The sequence below is a fragment of the Stegostoma tigrinum genome, chromosome 28, assembly GCF_030684315.1.
Source record: "Stegostoma tigrinum isolate sSteTig4 chromosome 28, sSteTig4.hap1, whole genome shotgun sequence".
In the NCBI taxonomy this organism is placed as follows: Eukaryota; Metazoa; Chordata; class Chondrichthyes; order Orectolobiformes; family Stegostomatidae; genus Stegostoma; species Stegostoma tigrinum.
In genome coordinates, this window is record NC_081381.1 from 9,445,724 (window position 1) to 9,465,353 (window position 19,630).

General features: G+C 41.5%; 1 protein-coding gene across 22 annotated transcripts in view; it reads right to left on the reverse strand.

The window, feature by feature from the left end:
* The window catches only part of rap1gapa (RAP1 GTPase activating protein a), a 599,377-nt gene that overhangs the window by 51,712 nt on the left and 528,035 nt on the right, over window positions 1-19,630 (reverse strand). For 16 of the 22 annotated variants that reach the window (XM_059655569.1, XM_059655567.1, XM_059655576.1 and 13 more), the window contains 3 exons: window positions 19,412-19,555; window positions 18,805-18,843; window positions 12,686-12,817 (listed from right to left, as the gene is read on the reverse strand). In XM_059655569.1, coding sequence (XP_059511552.1) covers window positions 12,686-12,817; window positions 18,805-18,843; window positions 19,412-19,555 — 315 coding nt within the window. Of the gene's footprint in view, window positions 1-12,685; window positions 12,818-14,262; window positions 14,564-17,029; window positions 17,588-18,804; window positions 18,844-19,411; window positions 19,556-19,630 lie in introns of those variants that run through there. The other 6 variants (XM_059655560.1, XM_059655564.1, XM_059655575.1 and 3 more) reach the window with 4 other exon arrangements.

Below are 19,630 nucleotides of genomic sequence, written 5' to 3' on the forward strand. Positions count from 1 at the left end.
CACATCCCTAAAGGGAGCAAGGCAGACAGATTAGGGAGGTTAAGAAGGATTTTGGAGTATATTTGGAGCTCGAGTTGTGGATGCTGAGGTTGGTCGGCTTGCCGAGCTGGTTTGTTGTTTCGCAGACGTTTCATTACCCGGCTGGGTAACACCATCAGTGCAGCCTCCGATGAAGCGCTGTTGTGTTTTCCTGCCTATTATTTGAACTCTGGAGTCCGTTGAGCTACCCATTGATTGTCCCTGATGATGGCTTGTTCTAGGTCCGTTGTCCAGTCTGAGTTGGTAGCTTCAAGGAATAAAGTTTTTGGCACATAATTCCTCTAACATATTTGCACGATGGGCAAAGCAGAGACAGGTCCGGGAGTTCCTAGAAGCCTGGTACTCCATGAAGAAAGTCATCAACAAACACATCGAGCTAGACCCCATATACTCTCTGCTGCAAAGGGAAACCGGAAATGAGGTCATCCAGCTCAACGGACACCAGAATTTAAATAACAGGTGGGAAAACTTAGCGGCGCTTCATCGGAGGCTGCACTGATGATGTTACCCAGCAGGGTAATGAAATGTCTGTGAAATAACGAATCAGCTCGGCGAGCCAACCAACCACACCAGGTTAGGGAGGAATATGGGATAAACTGACCTTATTAGCTGAAGCACAGAACACACAAGAGCAAGAAGGTTATAATGGGAATGTATAAAACATTGGTTGGTACACAAGTGAAGTACTGTGAGCTGTTCTCATCACCATGTTAGATGAAGGATATGATCGCACTAGAGAGGGTGCAGACAGATTCGCCAGGATTCTGCCTGGAACACAGGGGCTGAGCTCCAAGGAAAGATTGGAGAGGCTGGAGTTGTTTTCCTTGGAGCAACAAAAGTTGCTTTAATAGGCGTGACTAACATTGAGAGAAGCAAAGATATGTTGGATAGGGAGGCCCTATTTGCCTTAAGAGAGGTGTCAATAACTGGGAGCATAGATTTTGATTAACACGTGGAAGGTTAAGAGGAGATTTGCGGGGAATTTCTTCCACCTAGAAGATGGTGGGAGTCTGGATCTCACTGCCCAAGACGGTGGTTGAGTCAGAGACACGTGTAACATTTGAGCAATATTTAGATATTCACGTGCATTGCCATAATCTCCAGGCCTATGGGTCAACAGCTGTTAAATGAGCTTATATAGCATGGACACAATGGGCTCAATGGCCTCTTTTTGAGCTGTAAACATCTATGAGCAGTTCAATCCCATTAGCATTTGCTGGATCTGAACCCAAGGCACAGTGGTGAAAGGTAAATGTCCATCTCACTGTGCCACTTGGGTTGGTTTTATGGATGTGATCATTTCTCCCAGGGGAATAGTTCATCAGTCAATTAACCATTGGGTATCAAAACTGCTGTTTTGGAATCAACACTCAGTTGGTGGCATTGCCCACTTAACACTGTGCGATTGCATAAAGCTGGGGTAGGAGCTGGCAGCACATGTTGTTTTAGAAAATGCTTCAGTCCTGTGAAGCACTGAGCCCTGGCATTTGCCATCAAAGGACAAATGAAAACTTAGTTTTACAATATTTGCTTGTGGTATTACATATGGTGCACTGATTAGTTACTATAGCAAAGGGTAATAAAATCAGATGTTTAAATCCTAAGCTGACAGCAAACTAACCTGTAAAACTGTAGAAAACCAATAAATATTGTAAGGTTACTACAGCAACGAATATAAATGACACGTAATGATAACTGCAGATCTCTGCTGATAAAAACCTTTCCACAACAGATTGTCAGGGTCCACTGCCTCTAATTGATCTTAAACCCAAGACAGGCCAGTGCTTCATGTGGTTAGCAATGTGGCTCTTTTCTCAATGATGCTACTTTGTAATCGAGATTAAGGGGGCATTACAGAATCTGACCTAAATTTGAGGCCATTCCTAGCCCTAACAGGGTGAAGGTTGGCAGGTTATTAGATCATCACTCAGCATCCGCAAATCCCACAGGATTGTTGCAACATATTTTCATTTCAACCAGCTCAGGGATGTTATCACACACGTCAGGAGCAGGTGGGACTCCACAAACCAGGCCTTCTGGATCAGAGGTAGGGGCACTACCACTGCACAAGAGCTCTCAGGATTGGTGGAAAAGGAGGAAAATTTGATTATTTGATTATTATTTGATCATTCGGAATTCAGACCATAAACTTTTCTGCTGTCAATCTCTCAGTAACCATCAAGATCGAGAAGTGGGCTAGTACAGAGGAATTCAACATTCCAGCCATCAACATGACCAACAAAATCCCAATAAAGACCCAACATTCCACAGTTCCAATAAAAACAAAATCATGCTGATGCTGGAAATCCAAAACAAACACAGAGTGCTGGAGAATCGGAGATAACAAGGTTAAGAGCTGGATCAACGCAGCAGGCCCAGCAGCATCGGGTCTAGACACAAAGCATCAGCCTTCCTGCTCCTCCGATGCTGCTTGGCCTGCTGTGTCCATCCAGCCTCACACTTTGTTATCTCAGATTCTCCAGTATCTGCAGTTCCTACTACCTCTGAATGCTGGAGAAACTCAACAGATCTGGCAGCATCTACGGAGAGAGAAAACAGAGTTAATGTTTCGAGTCCGATATGGACCTGAAACATTAACTTTATTTCTCCATTTGCAGATACTGCCAGACCTGCTAAGTTTCTCCAAAATTTCTGTGTTTATTCCATAGTCCCAGCTCCTTATCATAAACATTAGCACTTTCTTTTCTAAACCACCAGTCGCTTTGCCAAATATGTTGTGGTCTGTTCAGCTGGAATTACCAGATAAAGTGCAATGAGAGGCTGACAGTACACAGTCCAATGAGGGCAATTGCAAGTATGTAAACAAGATGATGGAACTGAAAGCAGACAATAAGGATTTTAAACCATTTAATACTATTTATGTTTGAACTTTAGATCGCCGACAGATTCAATGAATCACTAACCACTTCAGCACATTTTTAATGTTTCATTTGCTCAATGAAAATCTATAAAGTTGATAAACCACCATAATTTAGCTGAAACCACAAGCGCAGAGCATGAAAATAGAAACGTAACAGCACAAGAGACCATTCAGCACATCATGTCTATGCTAGTACATAAGCCACAATCTAACTTGTGCTGGTAGGTCTTGGCTTATCCCTCTGCAGAGGTTCTGCATGAAGCATTCTTTCAGGCTTTGATTTTCAGATCAACTTCATCCTCTGGGTGAAAACTGATCTCTTGCTACCTTTAAGGATCTGTGGACATGTAGTCCATAGACCTTCTGTCTTCCACACCTGTCCCCAGGAGCCAAACTTGGCCTTGTTTGACCTTCCAAATGCATCATCGCACATGTCTTCAGGAATTAATTCCATTTGCCATTTTTCTGTCCACTTTATCAATCCTTTGACACCTTCATCAAGTAATCAATCTTTTTTCCTCACCGTGAACCACACAGCCAATTTTTGTCTCATCTACAACCTCCAAACATTTAAAAGTCTAAATCATTGATCCATACAATGAAAAGCAATGGTCCCAGTACTGTGCTCCAAACAGACCAATTGGTAACAGTTTCCAGTCACTAAAACACACTTTAATCATTACCATTAGTGTCCTGCCAGTGAGTAAACTTTGGGCCTAATTTTCTCTTGGATCTCATGGGAGTTTATTTTCATGGCCAGTCCGAACCATGTGGGATTTTGTCAAATGTCAAAGTAAAATCCTTTAAATGAGCCTTGTTCCTCCTCAAAAGAATTCTGCAACTAACTAATACCTTAAGTACATGCTCTGCTTGATTAACGTCACTAAAGGCCGATTTACACAGCCTGTGAAAACACAAGAGTCAGGAGCATGGTGGACCATTTGCCCATTGATCCTGCTGTACCATGTTCCATACAATCATGGCTCATCTTTGGCTTTAACTCTATATTCTGTCTATTCTCTGTATCCCTTAATTCCCTGAGAGATTAGAACCTCTCTATTCTTCTCTTGAAAAATAAAATCAACAATGGAGCTTCCACAACCCTCTGCAGTACAGATTGATAAAGATTCACGATCTTTCTTTTCATCTCATTCCAAAACGATTGACCACTTATCCTGATTCTGTGATTCTGTTTCTGGATTCCCCACTGGGAGGGATGCAGCCTCTCGGTATCGATGCTGTGAAAACCCTACAGGATCCTGAAGTTCCCACGAGATCTCTCATTCTATTAATTCAGTTAGCCTCCCAATAGAGGTCAGCTCTCAACCCAGGGACCAATCCAGTCAGCCTTCACTTCACTACACCTGGTCCAATTATTTGCTTCCTTAAATATGTAGACCAGTCCGTGCAGTGTATAAGACCATAAGACCTAGGAGTGGAAGTAAGGCCATTAAGCCCATCGAGTCCACTCCACCATTTAAATCATGGCTGATGGGCATTTCAACTCCACTTTCCTGCACTCTCCCCGTAGCCCTTAATTCCGTGCGAGATCAAGAATTCATCAATCTCTGCTTTGAAGACATTTAATGTCCCGGCCTCCACTGTGCTCTGTGGCAATGAATTCCACAGGCCCACCACTCTCTGGCTGAAGAAATGTCTTCTCATTTCCGTTTAAATATACCCCCTCCAAATCTAAGGCTTTGCCCACGGGTCCGATCTCCCCGCCTAACGGAAACAACTTCCCAGCGTCCACCCTTTCTAAGCCATACATTATCTTGTAAGTTTCTATTAGATCTCCCCTCAACCTTCTAAACTCTAATGACTACAATCCCAGGATCCTCGGCCGTTCATCGTATGCTAAACCTACGATTCCAGAGATCATCCGTGTGAATCTCCGCTGGACATGCTCCAGGGCCAGTATGTCCTTCCTGAGGTGTGGGGCCCAAAACTGGACACAATATTCTAAATGGGGCCTAAATACAGCTATATGTCGGGTCTTTGCTAGCCCGACAAAGTACAACGATGGAGATAGTAAGAACTGCCGATGCTGGAATCTGAGATACTATAGTGTGGAGCAGGAGGAACACAGCAGGCCAGGCAGCATCAGAACACAGAACATAGAACATTACAGCACAGAACAGGCCCTTCAGCCTTCGATATTGTGCCGACCTGCATTACAATCTGAAGCCCATCTAACCTACACTATTCCATGTACATCCATGTGTTTGTCCAAGGACGACTTAAATGCACTTAAAGTTGGCGAATCTACTACCGTTGCAGGCAAAGCGTTCCATTCCCTTACTACTCTGAGTAAAAAAACTACCCCTGACATCTGTCCTATATCTTTCACCCCTCAATTTAAAGCTATGCCCCCTCGTGCTCGCCGTCACCATCCTAGGAAAAAGGCTCTCCCTATCCACCCTATCTAACCCTCTGATTATTTTATATGTCTCAATTAAGTCACCTCTCAACCTTCTTCTCTCTAATGAAAACAGCCTCAAGTCCCTCAGCCTTTCCTTGTAAGACCTTCCCTCCATACCAGGCAACATCCTAGTAAATCTCCTCTGCACCCTTTCCAAAGCTTCCACATCCTTCTTATAATGCGGTGACCAGAACTGTACACAATACTCCAAATGCGGCTGCACCAGAGTTTTGTACAGCTGCAGCATAACCTCTTGGTTCCGGAACTCGATCCCTCTATTAATAAAAGCTAAAACACTGTATGCCTTCTTAACAACCCTGTCAACCTGGGTGGCAAATTTCAAGGATCTGTGTACATGGACACCGAGATCTCTCTGCTCATCTACACTACCAAGAATCTTACCATTAGCCCAGTACTTTGCCTTCTGGTTACTCCTACCAAGGTGCATCATCTCACACTTGTCTGCATTAAACTCCATTTACCACCTCTTAGCCCAGCTCTGTAGCTTATCTATGTCTCTCTGCAACCTACAACATCCTTCTTCACTCTCCACAACTCCACCAACCTTAGTGTCGTCTGCAAATTTACTAACCCATCCTTCTACGCCCTCATCCAGGTCATTTATAAAAATGACAAACAGCAGTGGACCCAACACCGACCCTTGCGGTACACCACTAGTAACTGGTCTCCAGGATGAACATTTCCCATCAACTACCACCCTCTGTCTTCTTTCAGCAAGCCAGTTTCTGATCTAACAAACCAGTTTCTGATCCAAAGCAAGCCAGTTTCTGATTCAGAGGAGCAGGAAAGCTAACATTTTGGGTCAAGACTGAACTTCTGAAATTCTGAAGAAGGCTCTCGACCCAATATGTCAGCTTTCCTGTTCCTCTGATGCTGCCTGGCCTGTTGTGTTCCTCCAGCTTCACATAAAGTTACAACAAGTCTTTAATCTTGTACTCCAATCACCTTGCGATAAAAACAGGGTATGCTGCTTACCTTTCTAATTGCTTGCTGTATATGTACACAACTGTGCACACCCAGGTCTCTCAGAAAACTAACATTTAAAAGTTTCATACATTTTAAAATATTCAGCTTTTCTATTCTTGCAAGAAAACTGGCTAACTTTGCACTTCCTCACGTCTTCTTGTCCACTCAGACAAACTTTATATTTTTCCAGGCTATGTGTCTTTCTCACAATTTATATATCCACCCTTCTTTGTATCGTCTGTAAAGGTGAATAGTTAACTCTTTTTTGTCCAAGTCACTGCCATGAATCATAAATACTGAGACCCGGCATGGATCTTTGCAACACTCCACTAGTCACAGTCTAACAACCTGACACTGTCCCATTTATCCCTCCTGCCTGGTTCCTGTCTGCTAACAGATCCTCTATCCATGCTAATGTGCCACCTCCAACTCCCCAAGCAGTCATCTTGCCTTATAACCGTCTCACTGGCACATTATTGAATGTCTTTTTGGAAATAAGTGTGTTATGTCTGCTTGTTCCTTTTGGCCATCCTCCTGCTTACATCCTCAAAAAGCTCCAATAAATGGATCAAACTGTACTTTCCCTTCTGTCTCAGCCAATACAGAAACATCACAGTAAGAACATTAATTCAATAGTTTTAAAAACTAGATACAAACACCCTTTAAATCGTCGAGGGCTGAAGGGCCTGTACTGTGCCTGGCTGCTGCAATGTGTGTGACCTTTGACATTTGAGCTTCAGACAGTACCACATGTGAAAGCAAACCCTAATCAAATATGAACACACATTCTCACACCTCTCTGTTTAAGGCTGGGTCAACACAAAATGACAATGGAATCTCCTGGATAACAAGGTGTAGAGCTGGATGAACACAGCAGGCCAAGCAGCATCATAGAAGCAGGAAGGCTGATGTTTCGGGTCTAGACCCTTCTTCAGAAAGGTCTAGGCCCGAAACAACAGCCTTCCTGCTCCTACGGTGCTACTTGGCCTGCTGTGTTCATCCAGCTTCACACCTTGTTATCTCGGATTCTCCAGCATCTGCAGTTCCTATTAACTCTAATGGAATCTCCTGTCTGTCTGTAGGGTGCATTCTGACCAAAAGGGGAGATAAGAACTCAATGACCGGCAGGCAGGAGTGATTGGACACTTTTCAGATGATAGTTTCTCTCAGACCAGATGGGGTGAACCTCAGAATTGTTAACCTGCAACACAGGATGTTGGAATAAACTCAAACACTACAGAGCTCCTCAGAGAGCTATTCTCACTGCATCCTGAGATCCACACTCAGTGCCATGCTCATTCTGTACCTCTTTCTACATCAGCGCCACCTCATGCCGGCTCGGAGCAGTCCTGATCCTGGTTTCACTTCATTCTCTGGCTCATTCAACATTCTAACAAGAAACTTATTCCCTTCCTTTCAAGCTTCGAGGAATGCAATCTGGAACAACTCTGAGAGACCTATACCACTCTGGCACCTTCCTCCCCTACCCAGTTCCCTCTGACTCCATCCATTCTCCTGATCCCACTACTTGTAGGGTATTTACTATCCCTTCTGACCTTCTGCTGTCTGATGCTGAATGTTCTGTTTTCCACAAATGTCTGAGTTTTAACCCTCTGCACCTCTATCCCAATGAATTTTGGGCACAAAATGACGTTGAACTTTTCTTCCATTGTCTCTGTGTCCATTTCTTTGGATTTCTCTCCTGAGCCACAGATCTCTTCGCCCATCAACACCTTCCCCCCACCTGGAATCCTCCCTCTGGCTCATTGAGAACTGCTGGTATGCCATCGGTCACCTTAATTTCTCAGCCTTGTTACCCACTGGAACCTACCTCCTTGTGAACTGACTGTACTCCGTGTTCTCAGCTCCATCCCTGCATTTGTCATCAAGCCTGCTGACACGGATGCTGCTGTTGTAGTTTGGCACACTGATCTCTACAGTGCCAGCTCTTGGACACTTCCTTGACCATGATCCCAGCATTAGGCTGTTCTGTCTACAATGGTCACCAACCTTTATCTCAGCTGACAGCCTCCCAGCTCATTGTGCCCAGCCCTGTACAGCCCCTTGCCTTTTCCCCAAAAACCTCACACAGGCCTGCCCAGGTAGTCTCATTGTTTCTTCTTGTTTCTGACCACAGAAATTATATTTTCCTACCTCAACTTGATTTTTCTCTCCACTTGTCCAGTTCCTTCTCATTTACATCCATGGTTCCTCTGACACCTTACATTAGTTTCAGAATTTCCAGTTCGCTGGCTCCAGCCTCCTCCTCTTTACCGTGGATATGCAATCCCTTTACACATCCACCCCACGTCAGGACAGGCTCAGAGCTCTCTGCTTCTTCTTGGAGCAAAGGTCTGAACCGACCCCATCCACCACCAGCCTCCTCCACCTGGCTGGGCTCGCCATCACTTTGAACAACTCCTCCTTTAACTTCTCCTGCATGGCCCCCAGTTATGCCTGTCTGTTTGTTCCGGGGGAGATAGGAGGAGGTGTCTGGGAGACTGTCTCTTTATGAGATACATGGAACGTTCCCTGTTCCAGACCTATCCCGGGTCTGACCCACAACTCTTTCTCCAATACATCAATGGCATCAGTGTTACAATTAATTTGATAAGTGTGGGAGAAATTTCTTTATTTTCAAACTCACAAAGGCTTGCTTCTGGATAATTCAATTAGGTGCCACAATTAAACAGTGTATTTTTGATCTTGTTATTAAAGGAAGGAAGTAAATGTGATGGAGATAGTTCAGAGCAGTTTTATCAGACTGACACCTGAAATGCGTAGCTTGTTTTCATTGCATTTTAGAAGGGCAAGAGGGGCCCTGTTTGAAATGTATAAGATCCTGTACAGTCTTAACCAGTTGGATGTGGAAATGACATTTTCTCTTGTGGGTTGATCCAGAACTAGGAGCTTAAATTGACAGGGGTTGCCCTTTCAGGACAGAGTTGAGGCAAAATTCTTTCTCTCCACGAGTTTACATAGATTACTTAGAACATTACAGCACAGTACAGGCCCTTCGGCCCTCGATGTTGTGCCGACCTGTCATACCGATCTCATGTCCATCTAATCTACACTATTCCATGTCCGTCCATATGCTTATCCAATGACGACTTAAATGTACCTAAAGTTGTCGAATCTACTACCGTTGCAGGCAAAGCGTTCCATTTCCTTACTACTCTCTGAGTAAAGAAACTACCTCTGACATGTGTCCTATATCTTTCACCCCTCAATTTAAAGCTATGCCCCCTCGTGCTCGCCGTCACCATCCTAGGAAAAAGGCTCTCCCTATCCACCCTATCTAACCCTCTGATTATTTTATATGTTTCAATTAAGTCACCTCTCAACCTTCTTCTCTCTAATGAAAACAGCCGCAAGTCCCTCAGCCTTTCCTCGTAAGACCTTCGCTCCATACCAGGCAACATCCTAGTAAATCTCCTCTGCACCCTTTCCAAAGCTTCCACATCCTTCTTATAATGCGGTGACCAGAACTGTACACAATACTCCAAGTGCGGCCGCACCAGAGTTTTGTACAGCTTCACCATAACCTCTTGGTTCCGGAACTCGATCCCTCTATTAATAAAAGCTAAAACATTGTATGCCTTCTAAACAGCCCTGTCAACCAGGGTGGCAACTTTCAAGGATCTGTGTACATGGGCACCAAGATCTCTCTGCTCATCTACACTGCTAAGAATCTTACCATTAGCCCTGTACTTGAGTTCTTGAGTTTGGAACTCTATCAGGAGACAGCAGAGATGGGGATCTTTGATTATTTTTGGATGGATTCTTGTTAGGCAGGGGAATCAAAGGTCATCAACAGTCAGTGGGAATGTAGAATTCATAACACTAACAGGCCAGCAACTTCTTATTGAAGGTACACAGAGCATGAAGGGCCAAATTGTCCACTCTTTGTAATGTTTAATCCAAGAGTAAGAAAACAGACCCCTTTCTTGTAACAAAACATACAGATTGCTGGCAATAAGGGAATACCTAGCTTCTGTCTATGATATCTTTGTAAAACCATGTGCTCCTTCAAAATACTTCCGAACATTTGCCCACTACCAAGGTCGGACTACAGTCACCATTTGGCATTTTCCTTCCTTCAATTTTAAACAACCATGACATGTTATTAATCCACCAGTTTTCTGGCACCAGGTCTGTAGGCAGAAAGGATTGGAAAATAATCCCTAGACCTCTGCCGTCTGGGTAAATTCCATCCTGGTCTGGCAGTTTATCTGCTTTCAAAGATGCTGAACACATTAATGTTTATGCCAGTCAATATTTAAAATTCCTCCTTAGCTGCAGTGCTTACGTTGTCTCCTTCTTTTGTGATGGCAGATGTAAAACAGTCATTGAGAACCATAGCAATATCTTCCACCCTGCATGCAGGTAGCCTTTGCAATCTCCAGACAGCCCCCAATTTGCCTTGGTTATCCTTTAGTTCTTTAGACATTTATAAAAGCATCTTTTGGTTCACCAAAGCAAGTTCCAGACCTATACCAGGAAAAGCTTTATCATACAATGTGGACAGAGCACCAGGGTCCTGGGTTCAATTCCACCCTCGGGTGACTGTGTGGGTTTCCTCTGGGTGCTCTGGTTTCCTCCCACAGTCACAAAGATGTGCAGGCTAGGTGGATTGGCCATGAGATATACAGGGTTACTGGAATAGGGTAAGGGGGTTTGAGTCTGAGTTGAATTCTCTTTGGAGGGTTGGTGGACTCAAATGGGCTTAATGGCCTGTCTCCAAACCATAGGGATTCTACAGTTCTATACAAATTGTGGTTGATATTTGAGTGGGTTTTTTGGGTAGGATGTTGAAGGAATAAGCTCTGAAATGATTCTAAAGGAAGTAGGTGTTGTTATGATAGCTAAGTATCTGAAGCCCATCAACTCAATGACCTCTGACCTTTTGCATTATCTGCTGCAGCTAAGATTCTGGCTCAGTCAGTCAGAGAGCTCCGAACTGGGAGCAATATCTTCAGATAAAGTTTTGGAGTTGAATTGAGAGAAAACATCTTCCCTTTGAAGGTGGTGAATGTTTGGAGTTCCTGGTTTTGGTAAGTCACGGATGCTTAGTCTGATGCTAAGACTCTGATCACATCTCAGGATTTTTTTGTCATTAAACAGATGAAGGGAAATGGGCAGGCAAGTGAAATTCAGGCACTTGAGCAGATGTCTTTCCTTTTCAAATCAGAAATCACATGATACCTGGTTATATCCAACGGGTTTTATTTGAAATGACACAAGCTTTCTGAGTACAGCCCCTTAGCCAGGTGCAGTGAGAGAGACTCCAAAAGCTTGTGGTTTCAAATAAACTGTTGGACTATAACCTGGTGTCACGTGACTTCTGACTTTGTCCACCCCAGTCCAACACCAGCACCTCCACATCTTTTTAAAATGGTGGAGCAGCATTGAGGGACCGAGTGGCCAACTCCAACTCTTCAAAGGATTTGAAAAGATACCAAATTTATTGTTCACCCTGTTCTGTTAACCCTTTCACATCTTGTGGGCATTTTAATGACAGATGGGAATCACCTTCGTTCCAATTGGAAATGTAGGGTCCTGTCAACATCTCCTGTCATCTGGAATGTGTACAGGCCCAGGTGCAGTCCAGGTGAGGCAGGCTGACTTTGACCTTGAACTCCTGACCTTGTGAGCGTGAGTGAAACACAGCCACCAAAGCAACTTAGCAAATGCAATGGAAACACTGATATCTTAGTGTTTGTGTTCTGCAAGATACTGAAATGAAAGTATATCCAAAAAACTTTTAATGAAGCAGTCATGCTGTTCAGAACAATCCTGTGCCAGCCACAATAAAGGAAGAAAAAACTGCATTTCTATGTTATGCCCTAAATAATTTATAGACGATATATAAATAGCACGATAAGTTCAATAGCTTCTACTCATGTTATGAGCCTCAGTTATAACACTGTTGTTAGTGATGATATTGTAGAAAAATAACACATTTGGAGCAAAGTTCTTTCAGTTACGGTAACAGTGACAACATATTCTTTATTTTCAATATATCCGTACAAAATCATCCATGGCTAACTGTTCCTCAGAATACTGGCAGATCTTGGATGCTGACTTTGTCATGTGACATACGACTTTATCTTTTCACTCTATACCGTGAGATATTCACTGGAATGCGGACCTCATTGTAACAAAAGAATTCTGATTCTTCAGGATTCTGTTACAATTAGATTAGAATGTACTTTGTTTGCCTCAGACGTGCTAACTGTGCATTTAAAGGGTTAAACAATTCCAAGAGCTGGGTTTTGAAGTTATATTGCTGATTGCTATACTTATACTGCCTTATGATGTCATTGTGTGTAAGTCTAAAGGGGGCTGATACTTACAATGCTAGGGCCTTTGATGGTTTCTCCTGTGTTGTGGGTGAAACTGCCACTGTGACTCGTAGAGACAGTGTTCTGTTTCTTACTGCTGTGACCCATGGCATCCATCGACTGGCTTCGACTTCTAATCACCCGCTGAATAAGAAAGGGTTAATCAGTCATATAGAGACAAAAAAACTGCAGATGCTGGAATCCAAGGTAGGCAAATAGGAGGCTGGAAGAACAGAACAGGTCAGGCAGCTTCTGGAGGAAAGGAGCAGGCAACGTTTCAGGTATTACCCTTCTTCAGTTCCTCAGTTCAGGCAATACCCAAAACGTTGACGGCTCCTTACCTCCAGATGCTGCCTGGCCTGCTGTGTTCTTCCAGCCTCCTGTTCGTCCACCTTAATCAGTCATATGTCATGTTTAATGGATTGTCTTGAATTATTTTAATATGGACAGCAGCAGTTGTATTTGGAGAATGAGAAATTCATCTAATCCCCATTTTTTACTTTATGGAAACAAAGATGAATGATTCATCCAGTGTTAGGAATTTACTCTGAGCAAGTGGCACATCAGACTTATATTCAGTTAAGAACAATTATTGTTATCTTTGACAATCCATGGAGAATGTTTTTGATTCGATTAGATTCCCTACAGAGTGAAAACAGGCCTTCGGCCCAACAAGTCCACCCCACTGCTACTGAAGTCTTTATTGGAAGTCCATGTGTTTAGATTCTAGAGCTTTATATAATGCAGAGACGTCAGAATGGTCAAAATCTTCTTTATGCTGAAATCCAGTATGACCCCTTTGGTTGACAAAATGTACCCATTCACTGAACTGCACCAGTTTCCAAAAGTAGACATTCCATTATTGCCCGCTATCTTATTTCATACCAGCAGTCAGGTTCAATGGTAGCCCAATATTTATTGAATAATACCTACAGATCTTTTAATTAACTCAAACTTCAGTTTTATGGGGCTCTAAAAGTCTCTCTTTTTCTCGCCAAACTCCTGATAGTGACTCTTTCAAGTAAATTTACTTAATTATGGAAGAACTTTACTTTTGCAAATATCACCGTTCCAGCAGGTATTTATTTCTGTTCCAGATAGCACAGTGAAGTTGAAACATCGTCCTGGCTTTTTAATGATCATGCTTCCTCTAGTCCTCAAGCTGCATGTCTGTAGCCTATTACTATGCTCCAAGCCTCCAATCCAATGGTAATTTCAAAGTATATGGTTCTAGCATTTTAAATTTGTTTACTTCAGACAGAAATGGTGGGTTTTACTCACACACGTGCTTCTCACTGGGTTGCGATAAATGTAATAAAAGATCTTTACTGACGTCGGCCTCAGCTCCCTTACATTTCCATTTCTGCTTCATTTTTAAATAAGTGTTTCAGATCCCTGAACACTACCTCTTGACCATTCTCATTTTACTCCTCATCTCTCTAAACTTTGTTACTTTCACAGATCCCAACGAGACAGTAAGACAAAGCTGGCCTCTGCTTGATATCAAGCACTGATATCTTACACTGGCCCCCTGCAGTTTCTTTATCCTTTAAAGTAGCGATTTTATAAAGTGTATTCTCTTGAAAAATAACATTTTATTTCCACCTTATTGAAGCCAATGAATATACAATTTTAAACTAATAAACAGCAGAACTGCTGATGGTGATTCTCGTGGAATAAAAGGGGCAGCATCCACTGAAAGCCAGCCAATGAATTAAAATGAGATTTAATTGGTTAATGCTGCCACATTACATCGGTCATTATGTAAGCTGGTGAACATGCTTTTCTATGAACAGTGGGGACTGGAATGTTATTGGAAAAGTTTCGGAGCACAGATCTTCCTCATCAGTTTTGGTACTTCGAATACAGCCGAGCTCCCCGAGACTCAATCTGTCAAATTAAATACCAAAAGTTACCAATTTCTATCATATGACAGCACATATTGTAGGTCCTCTATGTAAAACCAATTTTGTTTCAGAGTTGGTCAGACTTCTTTTTCAAAATTGTAACTTACTCTCATGATCCTGGAAGGCAATGATCTCTGCTACTGATGCATTTCAAGCTTGAAGTAGATCTCCATGCGACAGACAAAACAATCACAGCTATATAACCTTATCATTGGTGAGCACAATCTCCTGTATGATGGAAGGCTGGTGAGACTGTCAGCTGATTGCCTTTTCACAATCTCTCATCTTTAAAGGCAGCTGCTAAGGATCTGATAACTTTATTTCAACACAAAAGATGCTTTGGCAAATTGATCTTTAGTGTCTAAAGACATTTTTTCCGTTACATAAACATTTAGAGATGATTTGCAGCAATGAATTCAAATTGTCTAAACTGATAAACTATCCAAATTTGAGGCTTTAGAGAACAGTGTTTCTCTAGCCGACTCCGAGACACAGGTGATCTTACTGATCCATTTTCAGAACAATCCTTGATAGAAGTCAGGTACATGTATATCTGTTGCATGACATCATGACTAGACATGATTACACTCATCACAGCTCACCAACAAGACTCAGCCACATGCATCAGATCACCAGGGAGGTATAAACTCATATGCAAGTTTGATAAACTATCAAGGAGATTAGTTTTAGGTGCTCTTGATCATAAAGGTGATCAAACAGACATGTTTTCACTAGACTGTGAGGGAGATCAAAAGAGATGCAGCCTCTGTAAGAACCAGGGGGTAGAACCAAAAGGAAGCTCAGGCAAGTATATACAAGTGAGTAACCAGTACTGCATGCACTATCTTAAGTGCCAAGGAGATCAGATGCAAACATGCTACAGACCAGGACAGCTCCAGCACACACAACAAACAGACTGATGCACATAAAAGGCAGATGCAACATGTGCATCTCCCTAAACCAGTAGGGAATTGAAAATCATTCACTGCCTACAGAATTGCAAATGTGTTAAAGCACAATTCAGAACTGAATTGTCAAAACTTGATATATACTGGGAAGTCTAGTGCAAAATACGTTTTTGTATTAACCATTAATATCCACACTGATTAATAATCTAATTCAAACAGTTGAATAAACAAGACTTTTGGGTGTTAAACTGCATGTAATGTTATCTATCAAATCTTCATATTAAAATTATTTTAACTCAACTTCATTTATCTTGAAAATTTGTATTTTTATTGAAAGAAACACTGCGCCAAAAGTGACCTCAAGCATTTACAGGAAAGAGAGATTTATACACTAAATTAGAAAAGACAAGACTGAATGTCTCGGCATCATGATCGAGGCAGTGTTCACACTTCAATTCAGTTTAAGATATGGATACAGATACATTGCTCTGTTCTACTTAATTTGTTTTCAGCTACAATTCGGGAGAACAAGTGTTTGATTGATCCAATATTCAATTTCTAATAAACATAATTAAATATTCAGCAACATTAGTTTTACATTAATTTAAACATTCCATCGATATTTGTAAATTCAGTTCTGTGCACTGTTTCAGTGGGAGCCCTGTCTAAATACTCCATGTGATATATGGGGCAATACCCATTGATACAATCAACTTGTGTCTCATTGCTGAAGGGAGCAGCATCAAGCCACGACTGACTGTATTTACAAGCCATGATATTACTGATAAAGCTCTTGTTTTAAGTGTCAGGTTTAATGCTGCATGAAATGGGTCTAGTCTCAGTCCAGATACTGCTGTTTTCGGACCAGGTCACAAGACTCTTCAGTCAAGCAATAATTGTTCCTAAATTAGCAATCTTAGAGATCATAAGAATTTTATTGTTGGAATCGGAAGAGACAAATATTTTCCTGAGGGTGATTTTAAAGGCAACAAATGTTTTTAATGTGATTAATTAGTCAGAAAGAAAGTAGTAGGGGTTGTTGCGGTGCCACACTGAGCAGGGAGGCCTGAGTTGAAGTTCAACCTGCTTCAGCAATGTCATAACAGGTCTGAGCAAGCTGAAGTGGCTTGTGAACCAATGTACAGCTTTGCTAATTTCCAGGACGTGCGGAAATAAGCCTTTTTTTTCAAAATAACAAAGTTGTTCTGACTTTAAGTGAGTGAGAGTAGATAGCCCCTCAGTTAACTTGTACAGAGGGTATCCCATTAGCAGTACTTTGTAATAGAACTGCAGACCAACTTCACAAATGATAAATCTTTAACTTCCTAAATCAAATAGAAAAAACTCCATCCTTCTCCATTACATGCCTTACGCTGTCAGGCCCTGGGAGAGATCTGGACTTTGTACAACTGTTTAAAATAGATTATAGCAGCTGTTAGCTTCATATAAGTCATGGTCTTGGGGGGGGGGGGGGGGTCACAGGGGGTGAACAGGCAGCCAAATGAGATAGCCTAAGGCTTTGGGCAAATGTAATTCAGTAGAGGTTAGCACTTGCAGGGGAAGGAACAGCAAACTGCGAAAATAATTAAAACATTGATGTTTGGAGTGGACAGCCAGAAAAGGAGTGACAACTAACAGGCTAACCCTCGGAGGCTAATTGCTGAGGGGGTGATTACTGACCTTGACAATGATGCCTGGATCCCACTGGTGACCAACAATACATCGATGGGGGAAGGATAAGAATATTTGTGGAAGAAATTCACAAACTTGCCATTTTCGAGCAAAACTGCTGTTAACTTCACTCCTACTTATGCAGCAGATCCCCTAGCGCCCAGACACAATGCTTGAACAATGTCAAAGGTTTCTTATTGTACAATATTACTGACCCATACGTGTTTGAAACTGTAATGTCTAACAGTGAGCCTGAATAGCTCAGACAAGAGAAACAAAGACATTGCATAGTGGCCTCACATTGTGCACTGAGGCATTTTAAAAGGAGGATCAAACGTGTTCACTGGGACATTATCACTGGTTGGTCAATCACTTCCTTCCCAGGCTCATGGATATACATTGTGGAAATGAAGCAGCAGCAATTTTTCCTACAAGATGAAGATTATGCATAAAGCTTTAATCTAAAACATCCATTGGAAAACTGAGGCAATTGGGTAAATAGTTTTTATGATGTGGCTGAATTTACTCTCTGCTGATGTGTCATTTTGAATAAGGTGTAAAATTAGTAAACTACAAATCCTGTGGATTTCCTGCTCTCAGTATTAGGCTAGAATTACCCTCCATACACATCTATAGATGCACACATCTCAATTCTGGTAAAATGTGTATGTAAATATTATAATTGAAATTGAAACACTCAATACTTCATGAGTGTTTACATTAGCTGTAATTCCCTTCTCTATGTAAAGGACAATGAAGAGATGGAATGGATGACTTTATTCAGTTGGGTGATGTAGACTGTGATATCACTTACAGTATGTAACACCTCAGTACGCAACTGTCTGCGTTTGGATGCAGCACATAATTGTAAAATTGGAAGTCACATCTGTACTGTGGTGACGTTAATGGCATGTTCATTTTAAGGTGAAGCACATACAGGGGAAGACATTGATTAAATATCTTAAGCACATGTAAAGAGAGACTTCCAGGTGTTGTTGGGGAGGAAGCAGACATTACATTCTTTAAATCTCGAGTGAAGTAAAAGATCAGTGTCTGGTTTCCTGCTTCACTATCTGGATTCAGAATACCTGATTAGCTCTATATTCCTGACCTTCATCTGATTACCCTGCTGTTCGAGGTCCAGTAAAACTGTAAAACCGTTTTATTAACAAACAAAGGAAAATCTTCTTCCGAATGTCAACATTTGTAAGTTGTAAATAGTAGGGATGCATTTAAAAGGAGCTTAGACTAGAATATGAGAAAGGAGGGAAGAGTGTGTTACAATGATAGAAAAAAAATTAGGAAAAATGGGAAGGGGCTGGAATGGATCATGGACTGGTTGGGCTAAATGGCATGTTTCTCTGCCTATATCCTACTCATCCTGTGTTCTTACCACCAAGATAGATGGTGGGAGACAGGATACAGAACAAAGCATGACTGGGTGAGCATCAAAAGAAATCAGAAAACATTAAAAGTGAAGCACATAAGGATCAGACAAAGGTAAATAGGCTAAAATAGCTCATTTGGATATTTTTCTAATGTTTGTTTTAGTTAGCTGGGTAATATTACAGTAATAATTCTTTTCCGGATTCACAAGTAGCTGTAATGCGTTTATAATCAGGGATACCACATATTTAAAACTTACAAAAGTTGAAAGTTGAGAGATCCAAGAATTTTCCTGGACCTGGTCAAAGAGTTAAAACATAGACATATGAAGTAGGTGCATGGTTTGTTTACAATACTTCAGGTTAACAATCTTTGCTAGAAGCTGAGCTAAATAATTAACTGCTTTTTGTTGATAATTCGATGCTTTTTAACCATATATCAAACACACATCACAGTGACTCTACATTACAATGCATAGTTAATTTTCAAATTCTTTTAGATGTTGCAATAAAGCATTGCTTCAAGAATAGACAGAACATCAGTTAAATTTTCTAATTTCTTCAGTATAATGAAGAGAAAAACATCATGGGATTGTCAAGGGAGAAAATTTCTCACTTGCATGAGTTAATCAATGAAAAAATAGGTTTTCACATATTTATATTAAGTTGTATAATCAGATTCATAATCTGCATCATCAATGCAAATTTAAAAAATATCAGCACCACAGAAACATTGTTTTGTAAATTCATGGAAGAACATTCACAGCAATTTTAAATTAAGCAAAATAATATGAATAAGCTACGTAAGTAAACAAGAGTAATTGCATGTGAACCTAATGAAGTGCATTTGATAAAAGGTGACATTACCTTAAAGGATTCAAAGAAACCTCCTCCTCCTCCACTCCCTCCATTCTCAATCTTTTCATCCTCGTTGCTAAGGCCCATCATTGCCTGACTGTTTACATGGAGCTCTTCGTAGAGAGTCTCCAGCAGGGCTGACCTGGTCCGCTCCTTGATTAAATGTATAGATAAGTTAGGAAATAAATTCAACATCAAAGACAAATTGCACATGGTCAAAGTTACATG